The sequence below is a fragment of the Fusarium keratoplasticum genome, chromosome 9 (genome assembly GCF_025433545.1).
Source record: "Fusarium keratoplasticum isolate Fu6.1 chromosome 9, whole genome shotgun sequence".
In the NCBI taxonomy this organism is placed as follows: Eukaryota; Fungi; Ascomycota; class Sordariomycetes; order Hypocreales; family Nectriaceae; genus Fusarium; species Fusarium keratoplasticum.
This window is the reverse complement of record NC_070537.1, coordinates 1928605-1956177: the sequence shown is the minus strand read 5'-3', so window position 1 is coordinate 1956177 and position 27573 is coordinate 1928605. Positions and strand designations below refer to the sequence as shown.

Here is a 27573-nt window from a genome sequence, read left to right as displayed (position 1 = left end):
CGTTGACGAAATTGCAACTCTCGTCTTCGCATGTGATCCAAGACGAGTGTCTTGAATTCAATTCCCATGTGTATCAGTCAAGTTCCCCCAACTAGGTTCACAAGACCCATCTGACCCTGACCCCTAACAAGTAACTTTCCTTGACTGAGATCCAGTGCAACCTGTTCACCGCGCCGTTCCATCAGCAACTGCACTGCAGGCAGGCCACTCAATCGGCCACCTGTCGCTGTCCGGCCCGGGACCGAGATTCAATTTTGTTGGCGTGAAGCCATATGCGAGTCAAGAAAAGGCTGTTCTTTTTGCCCCTCCTCTCCAGTGATGATGGCCGTCATGATGAGTGGCTTTCACACTAACATCCCAATTCACGGAGTTGACGAGACGACTGCGGGGAAACAGTCGATATAGCTTCATGGCACGATTAAGATAAGCAGCCAAGCTCAGCCCAGTTGCTTACAGGAGTCACTCTCTACAACGTAGTAGCGAATAGGTACGCATGCAGTGGCAGAACAGCGGCCCCCTTGCTCGGCCCATGCGTGGAGTTCATGTAGATGCACCTCCATCACCATCGCACTTCGATCAAAATGGGAACGTCTGGTCTTGTCCTAGGCCAGGCCGGGTATTGAAAGGGCCACCCCGCCTCTTGATGACCACATGGTCAATGGACTGATGTTTTTTTCTTTCTTCTTTCTGTGAGGCCTGCTCTTTTCTCTTTCCCCCCCACTTGCATATTTCTCTCTTCTCTTCCTTTTTCGCTCCCAGCCCTGTCCAGCTGAGCTTCTCCAAGCCCAGTCTTGGCTTTTTTCAAAAACGCGCCTCATGTCGCTTCGCGGGGATTGGACTGTCTGGTGCCGTACCTGCAAGATGGGGTTGACACGTCTCTGAGTCTTGCCTTTGCTGGTTTATTCCCTGTCGGTTTGGCGTCTCTGACCTTTCAGCCCGCCAATTCAGCTCCGTCCAACTCCGGGGATTGGGGAACTCCAGTACTACACTACCTTCACCGCACGCGGTCAAGGATGAGCCGAGTGGCCAGGGTCGAGTTTGTCGGAGTCGGAGCTCCTCAATTGTGGATTGTCGATGTACTCCATGGCTTCATCATGGGGATGGAGTGACATTGACGTGCCATTCATCAGATCATGCTGCTTCGGGCAATTCAGCCCACGTCGTCCACCGGCAGATGCATCAGGCAGTGGATCGGTCAATCTCAAGCTTCGGAGCCAAGGAAGTTTTTTTGGCAAATGAAGAAACCCTTGGGTCGAAATCTTATAGAAGGCTCTGTTAATCGCCGAGTGGATGGTTCAAAAAACCTGTAAATCAACCCCCAACTTGAGCCCCCCAAGACTCAAGAGCAGCGTCATGTCGCCGTCAACGCTACCTGACACGGCAGAGCGTTTCCATTTCCAGGCACGTCTGTTGAGATGGCGCAGAAGCTCCCCATGTCATGGAAGGGCCCAGAGCCACGGAAAATGTGACTTTTTTTCTCTTTCGTCTTGGCTCTCTCTCCATTCGACTTACGAACGCATTGGCAATCTTGCCCCAGTTTCTCGCCTGCTGTCAAATCCCAGTTGCATCCGCCTTGTAAGCGCGCATCTCCACGCCACGTGGGGCATGATTCGGCCGGCCATCGCCGTGGGCTTGCTGCAAGTCCAAACCTGTCTCTGCTAAAAGCAGAAGCAGAAGCAGAAGCATAGAGACAATGATTGTCGATGCAATGCATGTTCCATCCCAGGTTACATCTATGATCCCAGCCTTGGTTTGTTAGCCTCAAGATCAGGCTATTCCTCTCTCGAGTCGCTGTAGAGATAAGTTCCAAGGAACAAAAGACACAAAAACCCCTCGTCTCATCTCCGACCTGCTCAGATCTGTCTGGCTCTGGCGCGGGATGCTTGCCTCCCGAAGTTCTGGAGCGGTCCAAATCTTGAGGGTGCCCCAATGGGTTGGTCAAGCTCACAAAGCCTCGAGCTAACTCAGCCTTAGCAATCTAGGCACATCACCTAGGCGTAAGAGACGGCGAGGAAGACGATAGTCATTGGTCCTTGCGCTCAGCTCTTTTCTATCGCACATGAAAACCACGCACGGCAAGGGGAACAACCGACTTTGCTCTTGTAATGGGTGTAATGTATGTACATGTGCCTGAACCTGAACGGCTTTTCCTTGCTTTCCCGCTCCCACCTCTTTCTCGGTTGTCTCGCCAAGGGCCAGGGTTCCGCAGAGTCTTCCAGCACCTTGGCGAGACGCAGCGTGCCTGCCGATGCTTCCGCTATGGATCCCGTCCCTTGTGAAGAAAAAGGAAGCGAAGCAGAAGGAAAAAGAGGGAATCGCATGTCCGAAGAGCTCCGGATCTCGATCTTAAATGCCATGGCCAAAAAAAAACCTGAGCGTGGAAACTCGCAACGGCTCGCGGGACAATCTCTCCGCTATCATTCGGTGATCTGACCATGATCCCTGCCTCAGCCCACTTACTTTGTTGTTCCATCGCCTAGGTGTTGGACTCGCCCGCGGTGGCTCCAACAGGGCTAGCCATCTTGGAGCAGAGTCACATCGGTGAATCTGTCACACCTGAGTGACTGCCACTGACTGGTGGCACAACGTCATGTACCTGCCGGTCTGTGTCTGGACTGCACTTGGGCAATCGGTCCCGCTTTCGGCGGTGTGGAGGAGGGCATACCTCGGTTCTGTATTGACCGGGAATGCCAGGTTGCCAGCGATATCACCAATGTGTTATGTGTCGAACCGTGAGGGATTGTTCGGGGGAGGTCCGGACGAACATCGTCATCCATGACCCAAGAAGCAGGTTTTCAGCGTCAGGCATGCTGAAACGCCACTCTGACGTTGACGCAAAACTGGAGATTGGTGCCAGAATCTCGAGATGCGACGACGAGATTCGCATGTAAGTTGGCAATCCTCAGCCCAACCACGCCCGGGGCTCCCGTTACAACTCTATCCAACATAAACAATGCCCACCCAATAGGCCCCAGGAACAGGGAACATGTTATTGGAAGAGAAAACCAAGGCTTCCTCTCAGCCCAGGCAGGCAAAGTGCTCACGCCCAGCCGTGTGTTTCCCTCTGACTGGTTGTCGAGAGGCATCCTCCGTCGAGCTGGCAACCCAGTGCCTTGGCCGCAGTGACACACTGCTGCGCGACCCCACGACGGCCGGGGATGCTGTTCCGTGGCATCGAGATAGGCGGGCTCTGCCTTGATGGCTTTCTCGGGAGCTGGCGCAGCCGAATGTCAGCGAGACCTGGCTAAAATCCTTTTCAGCCCTCTTTTTCATCCTTCCCCTCCGTCCTGCGGGTAGACCAATGCATACTTCTGTAGGTTGGCCGGCCGGGTCGTCTTGGCTGCGTGATAATCACACCGAGTTGTTTGTTTGTTTCCCTCCATGTGCGGGGTAGTAGCAACATCTTTTGAGTTGGCCTTCTGCCGTCTCTCGCGATTGTCTTTCCTGAGCTCCCCATTCGTCAAGCTGAAAGCGGTTGTCGTGATGACATGGATGTCATGATGCCAAAGTTTGTTTACTTGGTTTGGTCGGTTTCGGCAGAGCAATTCCGCTGGTTTCGATCACCTCCAGCCAGCCATTGGACGAGCCGGTTTCAGTTATCAAGTCACCATGATGAATTGCTTAGTTTCCGATCCCTTTACTTGGCATTGTCTTTGATCAATGGATGCGTCAATGTCTCAAGTTCACGAACCACTCATGAGAGCTTTAACGACAAAGCCGCTTCTCCGAACTAACCCCTCAAGAGACCCCATCTCCAACGCCAAAGACGCACGTGCGAATGATGAAGTCATCAGTTCGCCGGTTTGACTTGGGGACGCCCACCAGGTTAGCATGTCTTCTAGACCGAGTAAGGAAATTCGGCATTCAAGCGTTGAGCCGGCTCTGTGGGTAAACTACAGCCGGGCAGAAACTCTCGTGCAAGTGTGGCGACGGTCTGAATACCAAACTGGTCAAGCCACCGGAAAACCGACCAAGGGCTTCATTTCTTGTGATATGGATCGACAGGTGCAGGACATTGCAAAAGTTCAATTCTACACGCCGTCGTCGAGAGATCGACCACCAATCATCTAACTCGACATCAACCATGTCTCTACAGCTTATCAAGAGATTGGCCCGGGGACCGGATCTAGATTCTCAGGCCGTCTTTGCAGCTTCCCGTCCTGCAAGATTGATCAGAGGAGCCTCTCGGGTCCATGGAAATCCTCATGTGCGATTGTCACCTGCAAAATCCTCCCGACTTGGCGATGCTAGCTTAGGAAGAGGGGCCCGCTGTAGGATTGTTACACGGCTGTGTGCATCGTGATCCAACAAGAGTCGATTCGCGCATGGGAGGGATATCTATGCTGTTTTCGATGTCTTGTTGCGAGCAAGTCGCCAAGCAATCGTGCTGAAGAATGGCTGTCAAACATTCATGCTGAGTGAGCCTGGGCGCAAGAAACGGGCCGATCTCGAAGAAGAGAGGATTGTCTCTACATAGGACTTGCTGATGTCTTGTTAGGACTTGCTGAGTGAGCGAGAGGCTGTGGGTTGATTCTTTCAAGTCGGGCTGGCCGGGGATGGGATCCGAAACTCGACCTTGTAAGTCAGCCCGGCACATCAGAGCATCATGAGCAACTTGGGTGCAGATAAAAGCTTGGCATGGTTGGGGAGCAAGATAGTGGTGCCCAATAATCGACACAAGTTGAAATGCAATTAGAATAAAAGAATGAGAGCAATGACTTGTTGCGTTGAGATGAGAGTCCAGGGTTTCCTGTCCGATCACGGCTATGCTCAGCTGAAGCGGTGACACAAACCTCCAGCTCAACAGCGCCAGAATTAACCATTGTTAGATATCAAGACCGCCGATCAACCCATCAGTCATGTTAATCTGACAACTTGACAGCCTGTGTGAACCCTGCTAAGCCCCAGGGACCAAGCCCTGGGGCAATCTCTTCTTGGCCCCCCGGACGGGCTATTCCCTGCCCCGGGACCTAGGGGGTAAATGGAGCTGGTGCCCAAAGATTGGCTGATTTTGTTTGGGGACGTTGTACAGCAGCAAACCGATATAGCAGCAAGAGGATGCTTAGCAGATGACTGTATAGTTTCTAGCATGGCGAAGTCGCAAGGCTGGTGCTTCGGTATTCGGTGGCCGTTTGCAGAGGAAAAGAAAGAGAATGAAAAAGAGAGAGAGCCAAGAAAGAGGTTCAGTTCAGGTGCCGTTGTTCACTAATTTAAGACCCCATGCCGCGGGAATGGACCGGCATCCCCGTCTCCTGGCCAGTGGGATTATTTCCGTTTTGTAGGGAACGCACTGACGTCAAAAAAGCTGATATCCATCCGATCCATTATTATCCATCTAGTCTCCTTTTTAGCTACTGGCTGCCGGTGGTAGGGGAGATATTTACACCTAGAGAGGGGCACGTTGACTCGACCATAATTTTCACAGGCCAGAGCAGAGACGTATTACTTGAACCGACGACAATCCCATCCTCCTCTAGATGCCGAGCCCTGCCATCTCCATCGTCAGCCCTGTTGTTGCATGACATTGAGACTCGGCGGCTGTCATGAAGTTCGCAAAGGAGCTCGAGCGGGAAGCCGTGCCTGGTAAGAAACAGAACCCAATCCAACCCAAAACATCCCTCCCGTTGATCTTCCCACAACCGCCGAGACACTGCAAGCCGTTTCGTTTCCAAAACGCTCACTGACCCGACCCTCCGTCGCACAGAATGGCGCGTCAAGTACCTCAACTACAAGGCCGGCAAGAAGCACGTCAAGGCCCTCTCCAGGGCCCTCGCCCGCGCGAATGGGACACCAAGGACCGGGCCTCTGAGGGCAAGCACTTTCCTCTCGCCCATGACGCCTCGCCAGCCCTTTAGCAAATCGAGAAACTCGGGACGTGATACTGCCCATGGCACCGACGGCAATGGCTCCGCGACGATACCCGCCACCGCCTCTTCGGCCGCCACCAAAGCCATACCTACACCGCGAGGTCGCGAACACGATTCCCTAACAGAAGCTGGAGATCACCGACATTATGGGAGCTTTGTCGAAACACCGCCGGATCCATCGCCCATGGCTGAAGCACATGGGCATCACGAAGCACATGGACATCACGAAGCACATGGACATCACGACTTTCAGCTTCCTGCGCCTGCTATGACGGTTGACGAACATGAGCGCCCACATGCGCATACCGCCGTGTCAGCCTCTGACCTCATGCGACGGAGCTTCAACCGCCTCGATCCCCGAAGGACATCCTCCACCAGCGTCGTCCCGACCGCCTCAACAATTGCGTCGCCCGTGATAAACAACCCTACCAAGCAGCCGATTGAAGTCAACCATGCCGATTCGCCATCCCACCTACGCCGCCTCTTTACCCACACGTCCACCGCGAGGAGCGAGCGGAGGGTCGACATCAACATGCAGAACTTTGACCTCATGAAGGAGAAGGAGCGCGAGTTCTTTGATTTTCTCGACAAGGAGCTCGAAAAGGTCGAGGCGTTCTACAAGATGAAGGAAGAGCAGGCTGGTCACCGCCTCGACATCCTGAGGGTGCAGCTCCACGAAATGAGGAACCGGAGGATCCAGGAGATGGCCGAGGACCGCGAGCGCGAGGATAACCCCCCCAAGAAGGGGAACCACGAGAACGGCAACGGCAAGCTCAACGGATGGGTTGACCCCATCAAAGCCAAGATCTTCCCCGTGGGACCAAACACCAAGGCCCTGCAACGGATGGACCTGACGCCCAACGCCAACGGCGTCCTCCAGAGCGGCGCCGACGCCGAGAGGGACTACATCCGCCGGCCGGATCACCACGAGGTCCCCTACCGCACGGCAAAGCGCAAGCTCAAGCTCGCCCTGCAGGAGTTCTACCGCGGCCTGGAGCTGCTCAAGTCCTACGCTCTCCTGAACCGGACGGCCTTTCGGAAACTTAACAAGAAATACGACAAGGCTATGAATGCCCGGCCGCCGTACCGTTACCTCAACGAAAAGGTCAATCAGGCATGGTTCGTCAACAGCGATGTGCTTGAGGGTCATATCCGGACCGTTGAGGACTTGTACGCCCGATACTTTGAGCGTGGCAACCACAAGCTGGCTGCTGGCAAGCTGCGTAGCCTCAACAAGAAGCCCGAGGACCAGTCCATTGGCATGTTCCAGAACGGACTCCTCATCGGCACCGGCGCCGTCTTTGCCATCCAGGGTCTCATCTACGGAGCTCAGCTGCTATACCATGAAGATGACGATGTGCGTCAGCAGACGAGCTACTTGATGCAAATCTACGGCGGTTACTTCCTCATGCTCTACCTCTTCTCCCTCTTCTGCATAGACTGTCTGCTCTGGAACCAAAACAAAGTCAACTATCCCTTCATTTTCGAATTTGACCAACGACATCATCTCGACTGGAGAGAGCTCGCCCAGTTCCCCAGCTTCTTCTTCCTCGTTCTCGGTCTCTTCATGTGGGTCAATTTCAGCAGATATGGCGACCCGTCCATGTACATTTACTATCCTGTCATTCTCATCTTCTTCACCATTTGTGTGCTCTTCTTCCCCGGCCCCTTGATATGGCACCGGAGTCGCAAGTGGTTTGCCTATTCTCATGTAAGTCTTCTGACCTAAAAGTCAGGACAAAACTAACACACCCAGTGGCGGTTGCTTTTAGCTGGTCTTTATCCCGTCGAATTTCGAGATTTCTTTCTTGGTGATATTTACTGCTCACTTACATACTCGACAGCGGTAAGTGTACCCCGTCCCTTTACCCCTGAACCAGGCGACTGACGGCCGTAGAACATCGAACTCTTCTTTTGTCTCTACGCACATCATTGGGACGACCCCGTGCAGTGCAACTCCAACCACTCCCGGCTCCTGGGTTTCCTGACGGCCCTCCCTCCCATTTGGCGTTTCCTCCAGTGTATTCGTCGTTATAAAGATACACGCAATGTCTTTCCTCATCTTGTCAACGGTGGCAAGTATACTGCTACCATTCTTGCTGCTGTCATGCTTTCACTTTACCGCATCCATAACTCTCGGAGTCACTTGGCGCTTTTCATTACATTCTCAAGCATTAATAGCATCTATTGCTGTAAGTGATCTCCTATACTCCTCATGACCCTCGCTCACATCAACAGCATTCTGGGATCTGTTTATGGATTTCTCCCTCCTCCAACCCCAGTCCAAGCACTGGTGTCTCCGCGATATTCTTGCCCTCAAGCGTCGATGGATGTACTACTTCATCATGGTGGTCGACCCAATCCTCCGTTTCGCCTGGATCTTTTACGCCATCTTCACACACAATACCCAGCACTCGACCATCGTCTCCTTCATGGTCGCCTTCATGGAAGTCACTCGACGAGGCATGTGGGCTCTCTTCCGCGTCGAGAATGAGCACTGCGCAAATGTCTCGCAGTACAAGGCCTCGCGCGATGTGCCCCTGCCATACCGCATCGAACCCCTCATGGACCGCGCCAGCACCGACGGCTCAGTTGCCGCCCAGCAGCCTCCAGCCACCGCTGGTGTCGCATCCTTCGAGGAGCCAACCCGCCAGCCTACGGCCGAGTCTACCGCCGTCTCGCTTGGTGCTGCAGAGGAGGGCATGTCGCGCCGTAGGACGGAGCCGCCTGCCCCTCCGCGACGCACCTTCTCCCGTATCCTGGCTGAAGCACATAAACAGGACTTTGTGAAGCGTCGCCGTCCGCTCGAGCAGACTGAGGAGGAGAGGGCTGATGAGCTGGGACAGTCTGACGATGATGAGGACGATGGTGATGAGGTTGTCAGTCTGCTTGAGGCGACAGATGGTGAGGACAACAGGCCCCGCTCGTCTGGTCGTGGATATAGCCGAGGTGGTTGAAGATGAAGCGGCCTTGATTTCACAGATTGGACTTTTTGCATGTTGTTCGTAGATTTAGCGGTTGGGAAAAGGCGATACCCCTAAACATACACTGTACATATATTCACATGAAACGGAAACGCTGGTACGGCCTTGATAAAAATAAAAGTTGTTTATATCTTGCCATAATTCAACGACCATCCAACATCCACACCGCCCTCTACTCCAACGTCCTATCTAACCACCTTCTACATCTAGGATATAACTATAACCGGTATCAAAGATTCCCATATGATCTACACAAACTCAAACGCCTTCTATGATTACCCCATCTAGTTCCACTCGCCATCAATCTTCTCCCAGTTATCCAAGAAGCCCTTGAAGAACTTGACACCCAGACCGGGGTCCAGCGATCCGGTGGTGGCACGGACAGAGTGCATGCTCAGCTGGGGAAGACCAGCATCAGCGGCCCGGACACCCATCATGCTAGACAGAGCAGGTCCAATAGTGCCACCGCTGCGGGAGTCGTTGCGGATCTGGAAGGTCTGGGTGCGGCAGTCGGCGAGCTGGCCAACGCGCTGGAGGATGGCGGTGGACACGGCGTCGGTGGTCATGTGGCCATTGCTGTCACCGCAAATGACAATGCCGACGTTGAGCTCGGGGACGTGCTCAGAGAGGTACTTCTCAAGGAAGTTGGGGTTGCCGGCGTGAGTTACGTCGGCAGACAGGAGGAAGGACTTGGCATAGGTCTGGCCGATGAGGCTAGGGCCATAGGTGCCAGGGTTGAGGGCCTCAACAGCGCGCTCAACGACGAGAGGGAGGAAGTTACCCCGAGCACCCTGGCGGAGAAGAGAGCCAATCTCTTCATCGTCAAAGAGCGCAACGAGCTTGATGCCACCCTCGTCGTGGTTCTCACTAGCAGCAAGAAGACCAGTAAGAGCAGCCCATGAGCAAAGCTTGTCGTCAATACGACCAGCAAAGATGAACTCTCTGTCCAGACCGCCAGTCTGGGCAGGCTGCGAGTCGTACAGCTCCAGCTCCCAGTTAACAATGGAGCTGTAGGACTGAATCCTGAGCTGCTTAGCAATCAACTCAACCAGTCGGGGAGGCTGGGTGTTGACAAAGGAACCAGCAGGACCCAGTGCCTCCGTTGAGGCACGCTGGGAGCTCTCAAGACCGATGATGGGCACAGCCTGGGTCTCGGCGTTGTTCTGGCCCATCATACCAACACCAAAGTGAGGCGCAAGAGTGGGAACCTTGGCGATGGGCCAGTCCAGCTTGACGAGTCTTGTGGTAGTCTTGCCCGTCTCCTCATCTCGCACAATAACCCTGCCACCGATACTCAAATCTCGGTCCCACCAGGTCTGGTTGAGGGCTCCAGCATAGGGCGCGACACCAAGCTGGACATATCCGGCCTTGACGGGCTTCGTGCTCACGGGCTTGAGCTTTGCGGTGAGGGCGTCAATGTGGCCGCCAATCATGGCGACACCATTGCCGGGTTGGTACGCCTTGCCGACGGTGAAGGCGATAAGAGAGCTACCATTTCGAGTAACCCAGTACTTGCCACCAGGTTGCACCTTATCGGCCCAGGAGTCGCGCGACGAGAGCTTGCGCAGTCAGTATTATCCTTATCAGTGGTCAAGGCATGCATGCACTCACCTGAGTGAAACCAAGCTGCTTGAGCTTCTCCTCAAAGTAATTTACGGTGTGGAAGATGGTGGGGTTCTCCTGAAGGAAGTCGCAAAAGGGCTTGGTGAAAGCCTCCGGCCGGATCTCAGCAATCTGGCACAGCCGACAGACCTGATCCTCAGCAAGATGCCAGTTGACCTGGCCGACCTCGCCAGGGGCCAGCTTGGCGATGCAGGACGAGCAGGCTCTATTGTCTCTTGTGTCGCGACCCTCCATGTCGGCGAGCACAAAGTTCTTTGATCGTTGTCTGGGCTCGGGGCTCGACGAGGTCGAGGTCGAGGTCGCAGTGTTGTTCAGGGTGGTGGATGACGACAGCGCCTGCTGGCGAAGGGAGAGCGACGAAGCGCGCGCACTCAGCATTTCGGGCGTAACTTTGGTCATCGTGATGAATCAAGCTGGGCGCAAGCTGTATGAGGAAATGGAGGTCTTATCGGGTAGTCGATGCGCAGCGCAAGAGACAAAACTAGGGAAATTGGAGCTGTTGACGGAGTTGAGTTGCAGACGATGACGAGCTCGGAGGCTGAACGGAGGTCAGCTGGACGGGTCGCGATAAGATAAGCTCCAGGTGCCAGGTGCCAGGTGCCGGCTGACCTCCATCCATGCCAGGCACCTCCGCCAGGCACCTCCAGCCACAGGCACAGGCACAGGCAGTGTGTGCCTGGCCAGGTGCCTGAAGATCACGTTCCGAAAAGCCATAGCTGGGCCGGTAAGAAACAGGGTTTCCGTCGGCCGGAGTAACGTGGGATGGGACTGACTCGAGTTGGACGGCACAGTTGAGGCTGCAGCCGACTTTGACTTAACTTTCTTCTTTATTTAGATGAGCCACCATTAACATGACTAGAGTGTACAGTACAATACTGCTGAGAGACGCTGGCATCTCGACCCCAACCTTGCTGTGATACCCCCATCCCACAACCATGGACCGGAGGAAACCACCCGTGCCAAGGCTAGTCAATGAAGCGCAACATAGTCTCGGGAGTCGTCGTGACACAGGCTTTGACCAAGCTAGGATTACCAAGAAATCTCGCCGGTCTAGATTCAACTGTGCGTCATGTTGTGCCACTCGAGGGCCACTTCAGCCGTCCAAACTTTATTCTCAACAGCCGAACAAAGAATTTCACCCCTTCAGAGACCATCGAGCGTGAGAAAGTTATTACTATTATTAAGGCTATTAATGCCGATCCGTGATGCCAATCCGTGACGCCGATCCCCGAGTACCACTACCTAGGTAACTATGCAAAGTCGTGACCCATTCATCATTACAATCCATACTACCAACCAATCGCCCGATATTCGTAAGCGATCAAGTCCCAATCCTAGGGACTGTACTGCTCCCACTTGATCTTGGCGACATCATCGTAGCACTTCGAGTCGAGAGCGAACTCGTGGCTCGAGTAAGATCCCTCAGGAACCTCCTCTAGCTCGGCACACTGGGGAACCAGGCGGATGGGAGCACAGCCATCGGGGATGTTGCGCTGAATTTCGTTGTTCTCGTCGATCGAGAGACGGGCCTGCTTGATGACGATAAAGTGCTTGCCCTGATAGTATTCCAGGCTCTCGTCACAGGCAACAAAGGTCTCGGGGAGCATGTAGGTGTAGGGATCGTCGAGAGCGTTCAGCTGAACACCCGGTGTGCCAGGGCCAAAGTTGAGTGAGGCATCGTAGAGTTGCTTGTTCTCCTTGTTCTGCTGAATGGCTAGGCCGGCAGGAGTGAGGGGAGTGCCGCCGTCAGTGAGGACAGTGGCCTCGCCATCTTGTCGCTGGTCCTTTGTACCGTTTTGGTAGAAGATGCGGCCGTCATGCTCAACCACACCAACCAGGCTCAGGCCGGCACCAACGTGAATCGTGGTGATCTCGTAGTTGTTGATGGGAGGGTCAAAGTCCTTTGAGTGATCCGTGACGTTGACGATGAGCTTGAAGCCCGTTGATGTTGAGCGGTCTGGGTAGCGAGGGTTTGTGACAATCTGTGGCTCGACATACCCGTACCTAGGGGCCAACAGGGGTGATGCGGATGCGAGGCCCAGGAGGCCCAGGACGAATGTTGAGGAAATCATGGTGTGTGTGATTGTATGGGGAGTGGTGGTGAAAGTGAAGTTTGAGAGGGGATCAAAAGTGTGTTTGTCTGTGGTGTTGGACTTGTTGACGGTGTTGATTGATGAGAGGGGACCCGGATCTTATATGCTTCTTTGAGATGCTCTGATGAGGGCGGTACGTACCTAGTGCAAACCAGGTCGGAGTGAAAACCTGAGGATCCACCCCCGTTATGTTTATACTTCCCGCCACGCGGGTCGAGAAATGAACACGACAACAGAACTTCAAGAGTAATAGGAATCTCCTTATAATGATAGTAAAGAATTTGGGTAAAACATAATAAAAATTATGATAAGAATTGTATTATCACTGTAATACTTTTGATCATTTTTTATTTATGCTTATTATACTTTATTGACCATCTTTATAGGGAGTTAAGCTAAGGTCTCTGTACTAGTGTCTAGCTTTTTCCTTCACATGAATGCCCGCTGTATTCTTCTGTCTTGTTGGTCTTCACTTGCTGCGTCATGTGGTTCGACCAAACCATTTTACCTTCCATCGTCTCCCCGAATAATGCATGCATTTCTGAGATCAACCCAGCCTCCACTCCTCAACAACCAATCCTCCATTGCAGACCGTTAGGGTGGTGGCGGTATCATGCCGACTCTGGTCCAGTGCTGAACTGTGGGCTAGTACTTCTCCACAGTCTATTTTAGATGGACTCGGCTATTTTGTGGTGACTTCCCCTACGTGCTGAGGCCATCACGGCGTTATTTGCAGGTAGTCCATACCAGATGCTTTGTTGAGGCTCTTCCGGCGCCATTTGCGGCGATTGAGAGCCTCTTTGACTTGTCATTGTGTAATTGATCCTCTGGGATAAACTTTAGTAATGCTACCGTGTTCTTTTGGCTGGGTTACATGCTCTGAAGCCTCTCTTGGGTCCTCATCGAGCCGTTTTGACACTACGTGATGATCCGACAAGTGAGCTCCGGAGAGAATCCAGGCGGCGAGCTGAAGCGCTCCACTATGCCGGGTGTGGTGAGGGTGGATCCTTCCTTAGTGGGCCGATCGACCGCTGGCGCAGGAAGTCGCGGCCGGGTGGGTGGATCATGGCCGGCCACCAGGGCAGCCACGGATGGCCTCGCGGCTGCCAGCGTATGGCTACAGGGATGTAAGCTGCGGGGAGTCCCCTGTGGAGCGCTGCACAGGCGATGTCGGGGCCCTGAAATACGAGGGGCCCTGCGCTAGAGCGACTGCCATTTCGTCATCCTGTCCCGGCCGAGCCTTCCGCTGCACACCAACCACCGACCTACACCTGCCCGAAGATGGGGAATGGCAAGAGACAGCCATGAGCCGAGACTGCCCAGACCAGGCCATCCCGATCATGGATGGAATGGTGTTGACAGCTGAAAAAATTCTCCGTAGCCTGTTTTCTTTGTTGAATGATTTTTCTCTGCCTGCTTCTCCTATCTGGATGATACAACAAGCAAATGAATATCATCATGACAGACCCAATGATTGACGCAAATCAAGATTATGATGCACATCCCAACCCCGTTACAAAACAGAGAAAAAAGGGACCCAGAGAAGCACCAAATCCGGGGATCCCAGTAATCAACGGGTCCCTAAAATGTGCCCCCTTCGTCCCCTCAGAGCAATTGTTTCGTCACATGCTGCAAAAGCCATTGGCTTTTCTGGCCGGTGAAACCCAATTGTGTGGAACCAACCATCGTTTTGGCATCAAGTTGAAAAAGCCGACAGCGGGGATCCCGATCCGAACAAAGGGATGCTTCATGTGTGATGATGAAGGATCGCACAGCAGCCCAGCCTCGATTATTTGCGAAATTGCGACCGACGCTTCCTCTGACAGGTTCTCCATGCATTACACGCAAGCTCGATCGCGTGGCATTGCAGAACGTTACGGCATGAGCCTTTGTTGAGCCACGGATCGTGGTCGGTCAACGTCCATGACGTTCTGTCTCGGTTGTCAACAAACATTGCGAAGATCTCCGGTTTCACATTCCTTGAGAATGATATCACAGAGGACCCTGAACACCTCGCCTAGGTGTCATGGCGATGATCACTCGTTCAGCTGATTATATCATAAATGTGGCCCGATCCACTGGGTCACAGATATGAGATGACAGGACATTCATCCGAGCTCACGATCCCTCCATAAGACGTGTTTCGGCATATCGACATGCTGGTGGTTAATGGGATAGTTTGACGAGCTTGTAGGATCTAAGGAGGATTCGATTCGATCCCTCCCCCTCTAATCTCCGTCAGCTAGAGACACACTGAGCCATCCAAGAAGCTTTGCTTGACAACTCACTTAATCCATATCATTATATCGGTATCAAGCCATATGGAATGTAAAAGACGGAATTAGTGTCAGTCAGTCCGGTCCGAGCCGAACACTCAAAGCATGGTGTCTCATACACACAACTTTCCACTGTTGCATGCCGACGAAATAGAAGGGGGTGTAATCCAACCTGCTTGAAGCCGCGAAGAATTAACGGCACTTTGTCGTTTGGAATAGTCGGTGAGGTTGTGAACCCTGAGAACACGCGGAATACCACAGCGAGTATGCACATTTCTTCTTGTCTCACGTTGGCTGTGCCTTAATCCAGTTCGCCGCAGCAGCGACCAACCGTCCAAGCATCGGCCTCACAAAACATCCAATTAACAACAGTGCCCAGTTCTGAAAATAGACATCCGAGCCACACCAGGCACATATTCACAGTTCGCATCGACCGCCCGCCCGTCCGCCTAGGCGCGAGGCAATCGCACTCAAGGTTCTCCCTCGGCCTGCATGCCACCCAACTCGGTTCCGCGGCCAATAAGCCTTGGCCAGCTTTTGGTCGGCCTCCCTTAGCGGACCTTAATACACTTTTTTCAACCAACCGCACCGCCAACCAGAGGTGAATGGTATGATAATCTGCTCTCTGAGTGAGGGGTTCGGTTGGTCTGTTGGCTGCAGAGCAGACGCGCAGGAGGGGTGATCGAGTCCGTCATTGGAACCTGCCGGCCGAGTTGTCTGTGATAAGGCGCAATGAGAGCACACCTTGGGCTTGTGTTGACGCCATTGAGACAAGAAGGATCAGGCACTTTGCTGAGGGGAGCGAGAGTTATAAAGTAAGCTCATGGCTCTGTCGTCTTGCTAGTTTTTCCTTTCGAAGCATCCTCTTTCGAAGTCTCAGAAGCAACCCGGTTCATGAGCAAAAGACGATCCTCCTCCCATCACCAGTCCGAGTCCACAATGTCATCCCCTGTGGACTCGGGCTGTTCCCCGGATTGTAGGTGTCCCGTCAGCTTGAAGTCATCATGTGGGGATGAAACACCGCTCACTAACACGGCCCCGGCTGTGAAATAGACTTCGGCGACGACATGTTTCCCCCGATAGATCCTCCTGAGGATCCTGTGGGGCCCTGGACGCAAGCCGAACTTTTGGTTCAGGATGTAGATCCTTTTGGTTTCACGAACCAAGAAGGATTGCAGGATGTGATTTCGGGCTCCATGCCTCAAATGGCCATGGATCTTCCGGTGCTCGACGGTGATTTTCTTCCCGGGACAAGTGAGATGGATCCGCATCCCCAAACTATTGACCCGGCTTGTTTGAGCCTTCCGACATCCGCCCACTCCGGTCTTGATCTTTCCTCAGCGACCTCTCATCAGGCATTTCAAAATTCGACATCACCTACTGACTCGCAGGGTGCGCATCCTCCTCTATAGAGACCCCCAGCGCCCGTAGTCAGTGATGATGTTGGCTCTTTGATTTCCTCGGGTGAGGTCTTGAGCCATGATCAGGCCCAACTACACTCGTTTATCTCGGATGTGGAATCTTCCTCTGCCGACACGTCTGGTGGAAACAACTCGGGATCAGAGAACAGTGAAAGGTTCAAGTTCGAAGAAGATCCTCTCATTCGTATGAAAAGGGACGAATGCGTAGAAGATGGAATATTCTTTTGCAACTGGGGGAACTGCCACAAACAGTTTGGCAACAACTCCGAGAGAACGTACGCTCACCTGTCCCTCGCAAACTTGTATCTGTACCCATGCTAACTTGAGTGTAGAAAGCATCTTCGTTCGCACTACAAACCTGTATACTGTCCTTGGCCCGGATGTACACACAAGAGTGCTTGGCCAAGGGAGATGCGCAAGCACTTCAACTCTCACCGGTCGAAGAAGTCTTACAAGTGTCCTCTTTGTCCTATAATGTTCACACGCAATTATAACCTTCCACGGCACCTGCGGGAGGTCCATGGCGGGGAGAGGAGGCCGCGACGATTGGAGATGCGGTAGCGTGATAGCGTAATTGTTAGTCAATGGACACTCTTTGGTACTTCTACACCTTTACCTCCTGTGACTATCTCAACAAGCGTGGCTTTGTGCAATTAAAGCATTCATTGGTGTTTGTAGCAGCATGCTTGCATTGGCTCTTGTCTATGTCTTTCCTCGCCATGGTGGCCTGTCTCGGCCAACAAAGGCCGCCATTTGACAACGGCGTGTATTATCAAGGGCAGAGCCGGACTACGGTACCATCTCAAGACTAAACAGTCGTTCAGGGGTAGTAAAAATTCATCGATTAATAGAAACACCAGGGAAACTATATGGTAAAAGAGAGATACTCTCCCACCTGGGTTCATTCATACCTGAAGTCATATGTCAACAACATAACGACGAGGATAGCCTCCAAATCCAAGAGCATTCCAACTCCCAACCCGTATCTTTCGCATCCTCACAGTGCCACTCCTCCCTCAGATTCTCCATCGCTATCAGGAGACTCCCCGGCATCTTTCAAGCCTGCCTCGGTTGCCGGGGTGGTTTCTATCCCTTGTCAGGTTGCTGATGAGTATAGGACCCATAATGCTTACCTTCATCAGTCTCATAGTCTTTCGATGACTCATATTCAAACTCGGAAGAGTCAAAAACTGAATCTGCAGATACAGTTATGTTGGTTATCGAGTCAGGGTGTGAAATGACATTCATCCTCTTGATTGCGATATCGGTTTCGAGCATGTTGCTAATATCTTCGCTTACATGGCTGAGGATTGCCCTCTGTTCCAAGAAGAGAGGATCTTCCGGGCCTTCATGGAGGATAATTGGACGCCAGTTGGTGTACACCTTCTGATGAGAGTCGGGCTCCACGAAGCGGCCCGGATGGTGTCTGAAGTAGAGTCTGCACCCGAGACAAGCAAGCTTGCTACAGGCAATGTAGCGATCATTGTCGAAAAATACGCGCTTACCTCGGTGGAAGAACTCTAGTATCTGCAGTTCCGCGTGGACACTTGGCTGGGTGTCCTCTCTGTCGTACATCGTCCTCACTTTGTCTTCGAGGCCCATCTGCTCATTTAAATCGGCAAGAAACTCCTGAAAGTCTTTGATTCTTGGGTCTCCAGCACGTAGCATCCTCTTGGCGATTGAATTCAGATTGGTGAGCCCGTCAGCGGGAGGGACGACTGCCGGAGGAGGAGCAGGGATCGCGGCCACACGGTAGCTGTGAAGCAGCATCCCTAGGCGACTGGCATCCCCGACAAGCTCTTTCGGGACTCGAATGCGCTCAGCTAGACGTCCGACGAAATGCTCGACAGTCTTAAAAGCTTTGGCATGCTCAAGGGCGGCACCATCCTCGCGACTAAGAACTCTGAGTGTTCCCATCTGGGGATCTCTTCGGGCTCGATAAGTGGCGTGGCATAAAGGCAAGATATCCGCTGCGGTGTTGAATTTGAACTGAAGCAACCAGTTCTTGAGCGCGTCGAATTCTGTATATCGGTTAGTGTGGTACGTTGTGAGGTTCAATAGTATGTGTCTGACCACTCATTGAAGTACCGGAAATTCCAGTCGACAAGTAACTCTGACATTTCCTCGCAGCATTGCATAGCAATTTGCACTCCTTTCTGAGCCTAGAAGTACTGAAATGGACGGAATCCTCAGTCAGCTTGACCTCCAACCTTCTCTTCCTTATAGGGTCAGCTGCCTCAGCCCCTTGTAGATGACTGAGAACACCACGCAAGAACTCGACTACTTTTGGGCTTGGAGTGACATTCCCAGCTACCCAAAACATGAAGCAGTCAGGTCGGTTCTCGACTGCTATGGAAGTCGTCGTGTCGCCACCTTTCTTGTAATCGCAGATGAAGCAGAGGTTCTTGAGAAATCTGCGCCTGGTTGCCTCTAGGGTGGATGAGTCGTGGTTGGTGATGACATGAGGGCCTGCGGCTTTCTTCAGGATTGAGAAGAGAGCCAGGAACTCGAAGAGCCGGGATAGAAGCTTATTGTAAGGGTTCAGTCGGGGTGTTCCAAGAGGCATTTCTGCTGTTGGTATAGCGGTTGTCGTCAGATCACAGCAAGTCGAATGGCATAGCATTGAACTGCAGCCTTCAAGTATCCATGCTTCGTTTATATACAGTCACTGTTTATTTATCCTACTCGTAGTCTTTCTAGTTATATTTCTTCACATGCCATAAAGTCGGCCCACCATTAAATCCAGTTCAAATGCTCTGGAGCCTTATATCCAGTTTCATCTACCAGGATGGTCGGCCTCCCGCATGAGGGGAACCGGGCTATGAATCATGTTGGTTGGAACAACAGAGAGGGGTCATTGGGCAACCCTTAAGAGCGATTTTCGACAGCGCTCACAAGGCAGATCATTTATGGCGTGAGATTGAATTAAGGCTGAAAGCATGATAGTTGTGATGGGGGTCCCAAACAAGAGAAGTCTGTCGTCAATGTGTCATGGTTGCGATTGCGTGAACCTTGCTCATCCCACCCTATAGCTGAAGGAGATAAAGAAAAAATCCCTATCTAGCATTGTTCGATTAATAAAGACACCGTTATTGAATTGCGCTATGCGAAAATGATTCCTTTGTATCAATTATGCGCGTGACAATTGACTTGTTGTGTCGTTGTAGTCTTGGTGTTGAAGAACGAATGCAAAGTCCCTCGGGACCTCGCACAGTTCGAGTTGAGGCAGTTGGGGTTGAAAGCGGAGACAATGGATGCATGTGAGCGGCCCAACGAAAGACCTCGCGATAAAGGTGGGGGTCTTTGGAACCGTGGGCCTCGTCTTGTGGGTTGTCTAAGACATATGTACTGTTTTGGAATGTGAAATGCCTAGTCTAAACGATATCACTAGAAACAGGGAAACAAATGGTTTCTTGTTTATCGATTTCAACTGGCCGGTTTCATCGTATCTTAACCTCCAATTCAGCTTGTCAATGTCTCAACTAGGCAGCGGGTTGCGATATAAAAGCGGGTCTAGTATCCAAAACCACAGGGCACCGAGCACTGTAACAGCCCGGGCTCCATCTTTTTGGTCGCGCTAAAATGCGGGGCAGATGCCACTGTCGCAGACCATTTACAGGAGCTGGTTGGGCTTCGCGAGGTGCCAGGCAAGAATTTCCAGGCCAGGCGATTTGGCGCGACGCGCTGTCTTGCAGCAGCAGCTCGTGCTCGCCCATCCAGGCGGGCCCCTTCGGACAGGCTCCACTAAAATTTGGTTAGCAGATGCACCTGCTGCATCCACCGTTTTGCGAATGGATGGGAAAATCAACGGCGACGGAAACAAAATCCGAGAGCTCCCCTCACTTTATCTCCAGCCCAAAACATCCACATTCCATCCATTTCATCATCACCCTCCCTGGGTCTCGTCTCGCCTCGCCCCGTCGCTCGACTCTGGCTGCTCGCCGCTGCCAGCTTCGCCCGTCATGCTGTCGCTGGACCGACTTCCCAATGAGGTGCTGCACAGTATCGCCTCTTTCCTCCACAAGAAGTACGACCTAGCTGCCCTATCGCGCGTCAACCGACACTGCTATCATATTGCGAGCCCCATTCTCTGGAAGCGCGAGGTCAAGTCGGACAGGCCAGGCGCACTACATTGGGCCGTGGAGCATGAAGACATCGATCTATTGCGCCGCGCCCTCGAGGCCGGTGTTGACCCCTCGCGTCTAGCCTATGCTCACAGGCCCAAGCCACGAATCGATTCGCGTCACAAGTGGTGGAACTATCACAGCTCATATTACGACGATCCCGAATGGCGCGTCGACGACGACGACGAGTCTGTCGACCTGGACCCATCCTATGTACTACACGATACGTGCGATTGTTTCGAGAGCGGCTGTGACGATGGAATCTTTAGCGACTGTCGATGGGAAGCTATCCATGTCGCCGCTAGCAAAGGGCGCATCGACATGATCGAGGTGCTGCTCGACAAGGGCGCATATATCGAGGCATCCTCCTGGGGACTCTGCCTCTGCCGTCCTCACCTTCCCATGGAGGCCTTTAGCGACTCGCAAGATATCGAGGAGGAAGAGCTTGAGGATCTGCATGGTGGAAACTGGACACCTCTGCATGTTGCCATATGCCACGGCCAGTTCGAGACCGCCAAGTTTCTGCTAAGCCGCGGGGCTTCCACCGTCATTTACCAGGGCATCGATTTCGAGCTTGACCCCAACGTCTGGCGAGATGAAGATGTTGCCCATGATTCAAGTCGGTTCCGACTCACCGCGATGCATCATGCTGCCAAGCACGACATGCTTGACCTGCTGCGGCTCCTCGTGGAAGGGAAGCTTCAGGAAAACATCGATGCAGAAGGCCCTTTCATGGGAACGCCCCTGTTCCAGGCCATTTGGTATGGACACTGGGACACAGCGGTTCCGTATCTCATCGAGAAAGGCGCCAATATTGACACCAGGCTCATCGAGACGGGATTGACACCGCTTATGATGGCGTGTTTCTCACGTCGGTTTGATGATGCTGCCAAGCTCATCGACCTGGGCGCAGACGTCAACACGGTCTCAAGGCATCGGTTCAGCATTCTTCATCTGATTCTCGGACCTGGCCAAGTTAGACCTGACGAGTTTGCCGATCCTTACGATCCCCCGAAGCCCACCAGCAAGATCACCGAGATCGAGATCATCCAAAAGTTCATCGACAAGAAGTTTGATGTAAACGCCCGTGACTCCCTCTTGGGGATGACGCCCCTGATGCATGCGAGCTCAAGCTGTAACACGGATGCTATGAAGGCGTTAATCGACAGCGGAGCTGACGTCAACGCCTTGGATCATGAGGGACTGAGCGCCCTTTCTCGAGTCGGTGAAATGGCCGAAGGATCCGCCATCCTTGGACTATGCGACGCCGGAGAGATGCTCCTCGACGCGGGGGCATCGATGAAAGACTCGACGGAAGATCTGACACCTCTGAACATCATCTGTGCCCGGCGCTGCGAGCCCTACTTCAGTCGTGATTGGGACCACCAGCACGCCAATTTCGCCGCGCTCCTCATTGAGCGTGGCGCTGACCCAAACGACAAGGGCGTAACCCTGCACCGCCCATTCACCGAGGCCGTTGTGAACGGCAACTTGAGTCTTGCCCAAGCAATTCTTGAGAATGGTGGTCGGCCGGAGAAGGGTGACCTTGAGGATCTGCTTGACAAGTCAGTACAGGACCCGTATGACGACGGGAAAACCGAGTTTATACTGAGCATGGATTATGCCCAGTATGGCATCACAAGGCCTTCGGATGCCTTCCTGGTGCGCCTCCTCAAGCTGTCACTGGAGGAGCAACTCTGGACGCGGGCTGCTGATCTGATGAAGGCGGTGCCTACGCCGAGGGAAATGCGAAAGGGGCTGATCTTCCGCTGCTTGAAGGACCAGTCACCAACCGCGGATGAGCCTTCTGCGCTTATCCAGGTGCTACTAGACCAAGGGCAAGACCCAAATGAGCTTTTCGAGGACGAGCCGCCGCTGTATTACAGTCTCAAGTCGGGTTCCTTCTGGCGCACAACTCCGGTGCTGGTCAACGGTGGAGCGGACGTTCACATGGCCACCAAAGCCATGCCTGACGGTGCATTCATGTACACCATCACTCATGGCTACCAGCCGCAAACCGTACAGATACTATCGAAACACCCGAATGTGCTGCGGGATAAACCAGAGCGGCTGCATCGGGAGTGCTGGTCATCTATGATCCGTTGGGTGCCCGGCATCTTGAAACCCACGAGGGCTCGCTATGTGCGAGCCATCGAGCCCAAGCTGAACTGGACCTTTGCGAGCCGACTGATCACAGCGGGCCTAAGAACCGATGTGAAGACGCTGGATGGCGTGGACGTCAAAGAAGTTGTGGAACTGGCGATTCCCAAGGGGGTTCCGATGGGAGTTGAGGGACGCAAAGTGCTGGACGCGCTTGATATTCCCTATGTGGAACCGACGATTCAGTCTGAAGATGAACAAGATGAAGACGATATAGAAGAAGACTATGAAGCTGGGGGAAGCGACGTGAGCGAGGACATTGATGACGACTCGAGTCTATCGGAGATGGATGATGGATATGACGGCTTCGGGCTGTTCCCACCATTCCCGGAAGACTCTGATGAGGATGAAGACTCGGAAGAGGGATGGCAGGACGATGACGGGGAGAGTGACTTTGATGACGATGACGACGACGGGTTGATGCCGATTCCCGTACCCTTACTATTTGGATTCCTTATGTGAGGAGCGAAAAGGGGAGATTGATCATGTATGGGTATGAATGTTCTGTTTGCGGCGGCCTGGCATGGCCTTGGGTTGGCGCTATATGGGATATACAGTATGGGGGACATCTATCTATAGGTATGAAGGGACGGGAACCGGAATCCTGGGACAGGCTGGACGGACAGGGACTTCATGACATGAATAAATGTGGTAATGCTTCCGTGGAGTTGACGACATGATGAAGTTGAGGACCAAGGTTGTGCAGAGGTGAGGTGAGCATGTATGGATGTAGGTGAGGTTTCGGTGTAAGATGGGTGGCTATGTGAGCTGTACAAGTCCAAGAGTTGGTGTTCCTGTTGGGCAACCTCTCCTAGCGACTACATGGAACGATGCTTGAGCTGGAAGAGTGACCGAGACAGTTCTCATGGACCATGGAAGATTTACGACAAGTTCATGATGGTCAGAGTTGCACCAGGACAATAACCCCCGAGAGGTCGGCTTCTCCCTCCGATGGACTATTGCGCTCAGTCGGAGATGTCACGGTGTTGCGGGACGAGGAATAGAGAAGCAAGGAAAAGAACCCTGAGGGCCAGACGCCGCCCGGCCGAGGGCGCCTAACGAGGGATATGAACGTGGATCTCATCTCATCGACTTGAGGGGAGATGGGATCCAATGCGGGGGAGGGACGAACTGGCGCGTGGAGGCGGAGGGCGGAGGTGGAGGCCGGTAGGCGAAATTGACTATGTTTGGCAACAGTAGCCCAGGTGAGTGAGACGGACGACGGGTCGACTACCGAGACTTGGCTCTTTGTGCATGACTTGTTACTGTAGCGTCGAGTTGATGGTGCTGCGACACGGCACGCGAGTCGTCGCCCGGAGATGAAAGTGCGCGAGAGAGAGAGCTTTCCCCCGCACCGGAGGCCGGGGATCTCGGGGCTTGGCTGGGCGAGAAACGGCCGGATGGCGGGACTCCGAATAGCGATGGATGGTGGATAGCACATTAGGATTAGGGGGGAAAGGGCCGATGCGAAGGAGTAATGGTATGATGGCTTGGACTTGAGGCGTTTTCACACTCTGGTGCTCGCTCGTAGGCTGCTCGGAGAACGAAGGGTGAGGCGAGGAGGTATGGATATCCATGGGTTCATGGGCAACAATGGTTTGACATGTCTGTTACCCCTGCGACTACGTACGTGACCGGTCTACGATGTGAGTTTTGAGCGATATAATTTCACAAATGGCCATCGTAGATTGAGCGAGATATCTCAGTGAGGCTGGAGTGGAGGTGGCAGAGAAAATCGGTCCATGTGCTCGTGTTGCATCAAATCTTTCCAGGGGAAAGACAGGAATCTAGACCTGCTTCTGCGTGTCCCAGGCATGGATGATTATGCCATTGATATCTAAGATTCCCACAATTGGAAGCTCCTCTGCTCCGTAATTTCATCTTCGAGGTCCATCGCCGTGGAGCCAAGTGTGTGTCAAAAGCAGGCCACGATTACCATCATTATCTCCACTTACACCGCTGACATGGAACGGAGAGTTTGAGGTCGGACTTGAGTTGCCAGAGCCTTGCATGGCGAGGCTTCTCCAACGGAAGTCATTATTGTCATTTTGGAGAAGGCAAGACCCCGAATTGCTATGAATCGCCGTAGAGAGTGGTCAATTGGACGTTGCTTGATGGAAATCTTGTCCGTATGGATGGACGGCACGGAGACGTCGACCGTAGCTGCCGTGCTCGAGAGGTGAAGCTTCTCAAGCTGGGCCTGCCTGACGCTGTCAACCCCGCTCCTAGGTCCGAAAACGGTAAACCCCACCGACAGAGTCAAGATACGTGATTGGCTATAGCATATTCTCCCCTGTACCCACCATCCGCCATGATTCGCTCTCTTGCAAGAACAACACCGAACGCCGAGATATGCCCATCACTCACTCAACTCTGAGCCTCCCAGAGCCCGTCGACTGTGCTCATACTTTCCTCATACGGTAAGCCCCCTCGAGAGTGGATGGATGGGATGGTCGCACGCTCTTGCTCGGCGCCCCCGCTTTGCACGGCCGCGCGCGTAGGTGGGCGGGATAGGACGACGGCATGCGGCGGGTGACCGTCCGGGCCTCGTCATGCGAGGAGGAGAGACACGGAGAGAGCAGAGATACAGCCTCATGGGCCTAATCTGCTAACTGGAACTGACCCTCTCAAGGCGGAGAATTAGTGCCAGAGAGGTACACTGCCCCCTCCCTCCCAGATACCGACAGCTTCGGGGTTCGCGGCATTGATGGAGATTCGCGGAGTAGTAGACACGGCCACGGTATCCGTTCCGTTCGTTTCGATCGGATGGCACTGCGAGAGCGTGAGGAGAATGCACGCGGCACAGGTGCACACACACACAGACACCACACGCAGTGAGACGTGGAACCTTGGCTGTGGAGGATTGTCTGTTGATCCCACTGAAACCAACCTGGATGCCGCTGCCCGTTCCCCGTTACATACGTTGTTGTAACTTTTCGTGGTAACGAGACTCCGGTGCCCGCCTGGAGCATAAATATCTGGCGTTGGACGCTCGATATTTTGTTTTTCTTTCTTCCTCCTCACTCTCATCATCATCACCATCTTCCTTCCTCTTCCTTCTTCACTTACAACCAATACTTTTATACAACCGCCAAAATGGTAAGCATTCCCATCTCCCCTCATTCGCACTTTGATATCCCTTTGAGCTCTATCTAACAACCCCAACAGGTCAAGGTTCTTGCTGTTCTCTACGACGGTGGCCAGCACGCCAAGGATGTATGTCTCGCTCTCAATCAACTCTCCCAGCTCTCTCAAGCTCCTCCTCTTCACCATTCGATTTCCGCTCGTCGATGGTCGTTTGCTCTCTGCCCCTCCAAACGCCTTCACGTCGACAACCCCTCCCCACTCACACCCACGCTTGCCGATCCCAAACGCGGGGAAATCGTCTCCCTACTCAAGATCAGCCACATTCAACCCAAGATGCGGGGCAATGCCTCTGGGTAAGACATCAGAGTTGTCCCTGGGTGGGATTATGTGTGGGCTCGTGGCTCTTGCAGCATACACTGCATGGTCATTGAGTAACCATAATGCAACCCCAGTCGCCTCTGGGGCACTCGATGTCTTGCCCCTGACCCCCTCATTTATCAACCTGCACAGTCTCAGTCAATTGAGTTTCAACCATAACTAACACGCCTGCAATAGGTCCCCGGCCTTCTCGGTACCACTGAGAACGAGCTCGGCATCCGCAAGTGGCTCGAGGACCAGGGCCACACCCTCGTCACCACCTCCGACAAGGACCGTGAGGGTTCCAAGTTCGACGAGGAGCTCGTCGATGCTGAGATCATCATCACCACTCCCTTCCACCCCGGTTACCTGACCGCCGAGCGCCTGGCCAAGGCCAAGAAGCTCAAGCTCGCTGTTACTGCTGGTATCGGCTCTGACCATGTCGACCTCAACGCCGCCAACAAGACCAACGGTGGTATCACCGTCGCCGAGGTCACTGGCTCCAACGTCGTCTCCGTCGCTGAGCACGTTCTCATGACCATCCTGGTCCTCATCCGAAACTTCGTTCCCGCCCACGAGCAGATTGAGCGTGGTGAGTGGGATGTCGCCGCTGCTGCCAAGCAGGAGTACGACCTCGAGGGCAAGGTTGTCGGTACCGTCGCCGTCGGCCGCATTGGTGAGCGTGTCCTCCGCCGTCTCAAGCCCTTCGACTGCAAGGAGCTTCTCTACTACGACTACCAGCCCCTGTCTCCCGAGAAGGAGAAGGAGATTGGCTGCCGCCGCGTCGACACCCTCGAGGAGCTCCTCGCTCAGTGCGACATTGTCACCATCAACTGCCCTCTCCACGAGAAGACCAAGGGTCTCTTCAACAAGGACCTCATCGCCAAGATGAAGAAGGGTTCTTACCTCATCAACACTGCCCGTGGCGCCATCGTTGTCAAGGAGGACGTCGCCGCCGCCCTCAAGTCTGGCCACCTCGCCGGCTACGGTGGTGATGTCTGGTTCCCCCAGCCCGCCCCTGCCGACCACGTTCTCCGAACTGCCAAGAACCCCTTCGGCGGCGGCAACGCCATGGTCCCCCACATGTCGGGTACCTCCCTGGACGCCCAGAAGCGCTACGCCGACGGCACCAAGGCCATCATCGAGAGCTACCTCTCTGGCAAGTTCGACTACCGCCCCGAGGACCTCATCGTCCACGGCGGTGACTACGCCACCAAGGCCTACGGCCAGCGTGAGAAGAAGTAAGCGCCTCGCTACAAGAGGAAGGAAGAATTTACTGTACATGATGATGTTTACGAGTCCCATAACTGCATAATAGACGCGGGGATTTAAAAGATAGCGTCGCAGAATAATAAAAAAACTGTAAAAATTAACTACTGTCTCTTTTCTCTGTTGCTTGTGAAGTCTGCTTTCATTGTCTTGGTGTCATGAGCACTCAGAAGCACTTATATTGAGAAGGTGTCTCACAACTCCAGTGATATTAAAAGATATACGACATAGTTTGATTGATTGACATATTTGGATGTCTTGACATTTTGCCCAGCGGAGTTGAAGCAGTATTAAAGTTCAAATTGACAAAGT

The 27573-nt window shown here is 53.4% G+C and overlaps 7 protein-coding genes across 7 annotated transcripts; 4 read left to right on the top strand and 3 right to left on the bottom strand.

The window, feature by feature from the left end:
* Window positions 1-5543: 5543 nt before the first annotated feature.
* NCS57_01148300 (uncharacterized protein) lies at window positions 5544-8824 on the top strand (the record flags this gene model as incomplete). The annotated part of the gene is made up of 5 exons (XM_053061198.1): window positions 5544-5583; window positions 5705-7578; window positions 7624-7713; window positions 7765-8059; window positions 8106-8824. 5 exons carry the CDS (start codon window positions 5544-5546, stop codon window positions 8822-8824), a joined length of 3018 nt encoding a protein of 1005 aa, XP_052909584.1.
* A 311-nt stretch (window positions 8825-9135) lies between these two features.
* NCS57_01148200 (uncharacterized protein) lies at window positions 9136-10873 on the bottom strand (the record flags this gene model as incomplete). Its single annotated transcript, XM_053061197.1, has 2 exons — window positions 9136-10410; window positions 10463-10873. The coding sequence occupies 2 exons, from the start codon at window positions 10871-10873 to the stop codon at window positions 9136-9138; spliced, it is 1686 nt and encodes a 561-aa protein (XP_052909583.1).
* A 935-nt stretch (window positions 10874-11808) lies between these two features.
* Window positions 11809-12546, bottom strand: NCS57_01148100 (uncharacterized protein; the record flags this gene model as incomplete). Its single annotated transcript, XM_053061196.1, has 1 exon — window positions 11809-12546. One exon carries the CDS (start codon window positions 12544-12546, stop codon window positions 11809-11811), a length of 738 nt encoding a protein of 245 aa, XP_052909582.1.
* Window positions 12547-15671: 3125 nt separating this feature from the next.
* On the top strand, window positions 15672-16825 carry NCS57_01148000 (uncharacterized protein; the record flags this gene model as incomplete). Its single annotated transcript, XM_053061195.1, has 4 exons — window positions 15672-15819; window positions 15897-16076; window positions 16275-16539; window positions 16597-16825. Exons 1-4 carry the CDS (start codon window positions 15738-15740, stop codon window positions 16823-16825), a joined length of 756 nt encoding a protein of 251 aa, XP_052909581.1. The 5' UTR covers window positions 15672-15737.
* Window positions 16826-17261: 436 nt separating this feature from the next.
* On the bottom strand, window positions 17262-18830 carry NCS57_01147900 (uncharacterized protein; the record flags this gene model as incomplete). The annotated part of the gene is made up of 3 exons (XM_053061194.1): window positions 17262-17350; window positions 17398-18285; window positions 18338-18830. 3 exons carry the CDS (start codon window positions 18828-18830, stop codon window positions 17262-17264), a joined length of 1470 nt encoding a protein of 489 aa, XP_052909580.1.
* Window positions 18831-19857: 1027 nt separating this feature from the next.
* NCS57_01147800 (F-box domain-containing protein) lies at window positions 19858-23010 on the top strand (the record flags this gene model as incomplete). The annotated part of the gene is made up of 1 exon (XM_053061193.1): window positions 19858-23010. One exon carries the CDS (start codon window positions 19858-19860, stop codon window positions 23008-23010), a length of 3153 nt encoding a protein of 1050 aa, XP_052909579.1.
* A 2634-nt stretch (window positions 23011-25644) lies between these two features.
* NCS57_01147700 (Formate dehydrogenase) lies at window positions 25645-27237 on the top strand (the record flags this gene model as incomplete). Its single annotated transcript, XM_053061192.1, has 3 exons — window positions 25645-25647; window positions 25717-25764; window positions 26191-27237. The coding sequence occupies 3 exons, from the start codon at window positions 25645-25647 to the stop codon at window positions 27235-27237; spliced, it is 1098 nt and encodes a 365-aa protein (XP_052909578.1).
* Between the last annotated feature and the right edge of the window lie 336 nt (window positions 27238-27573).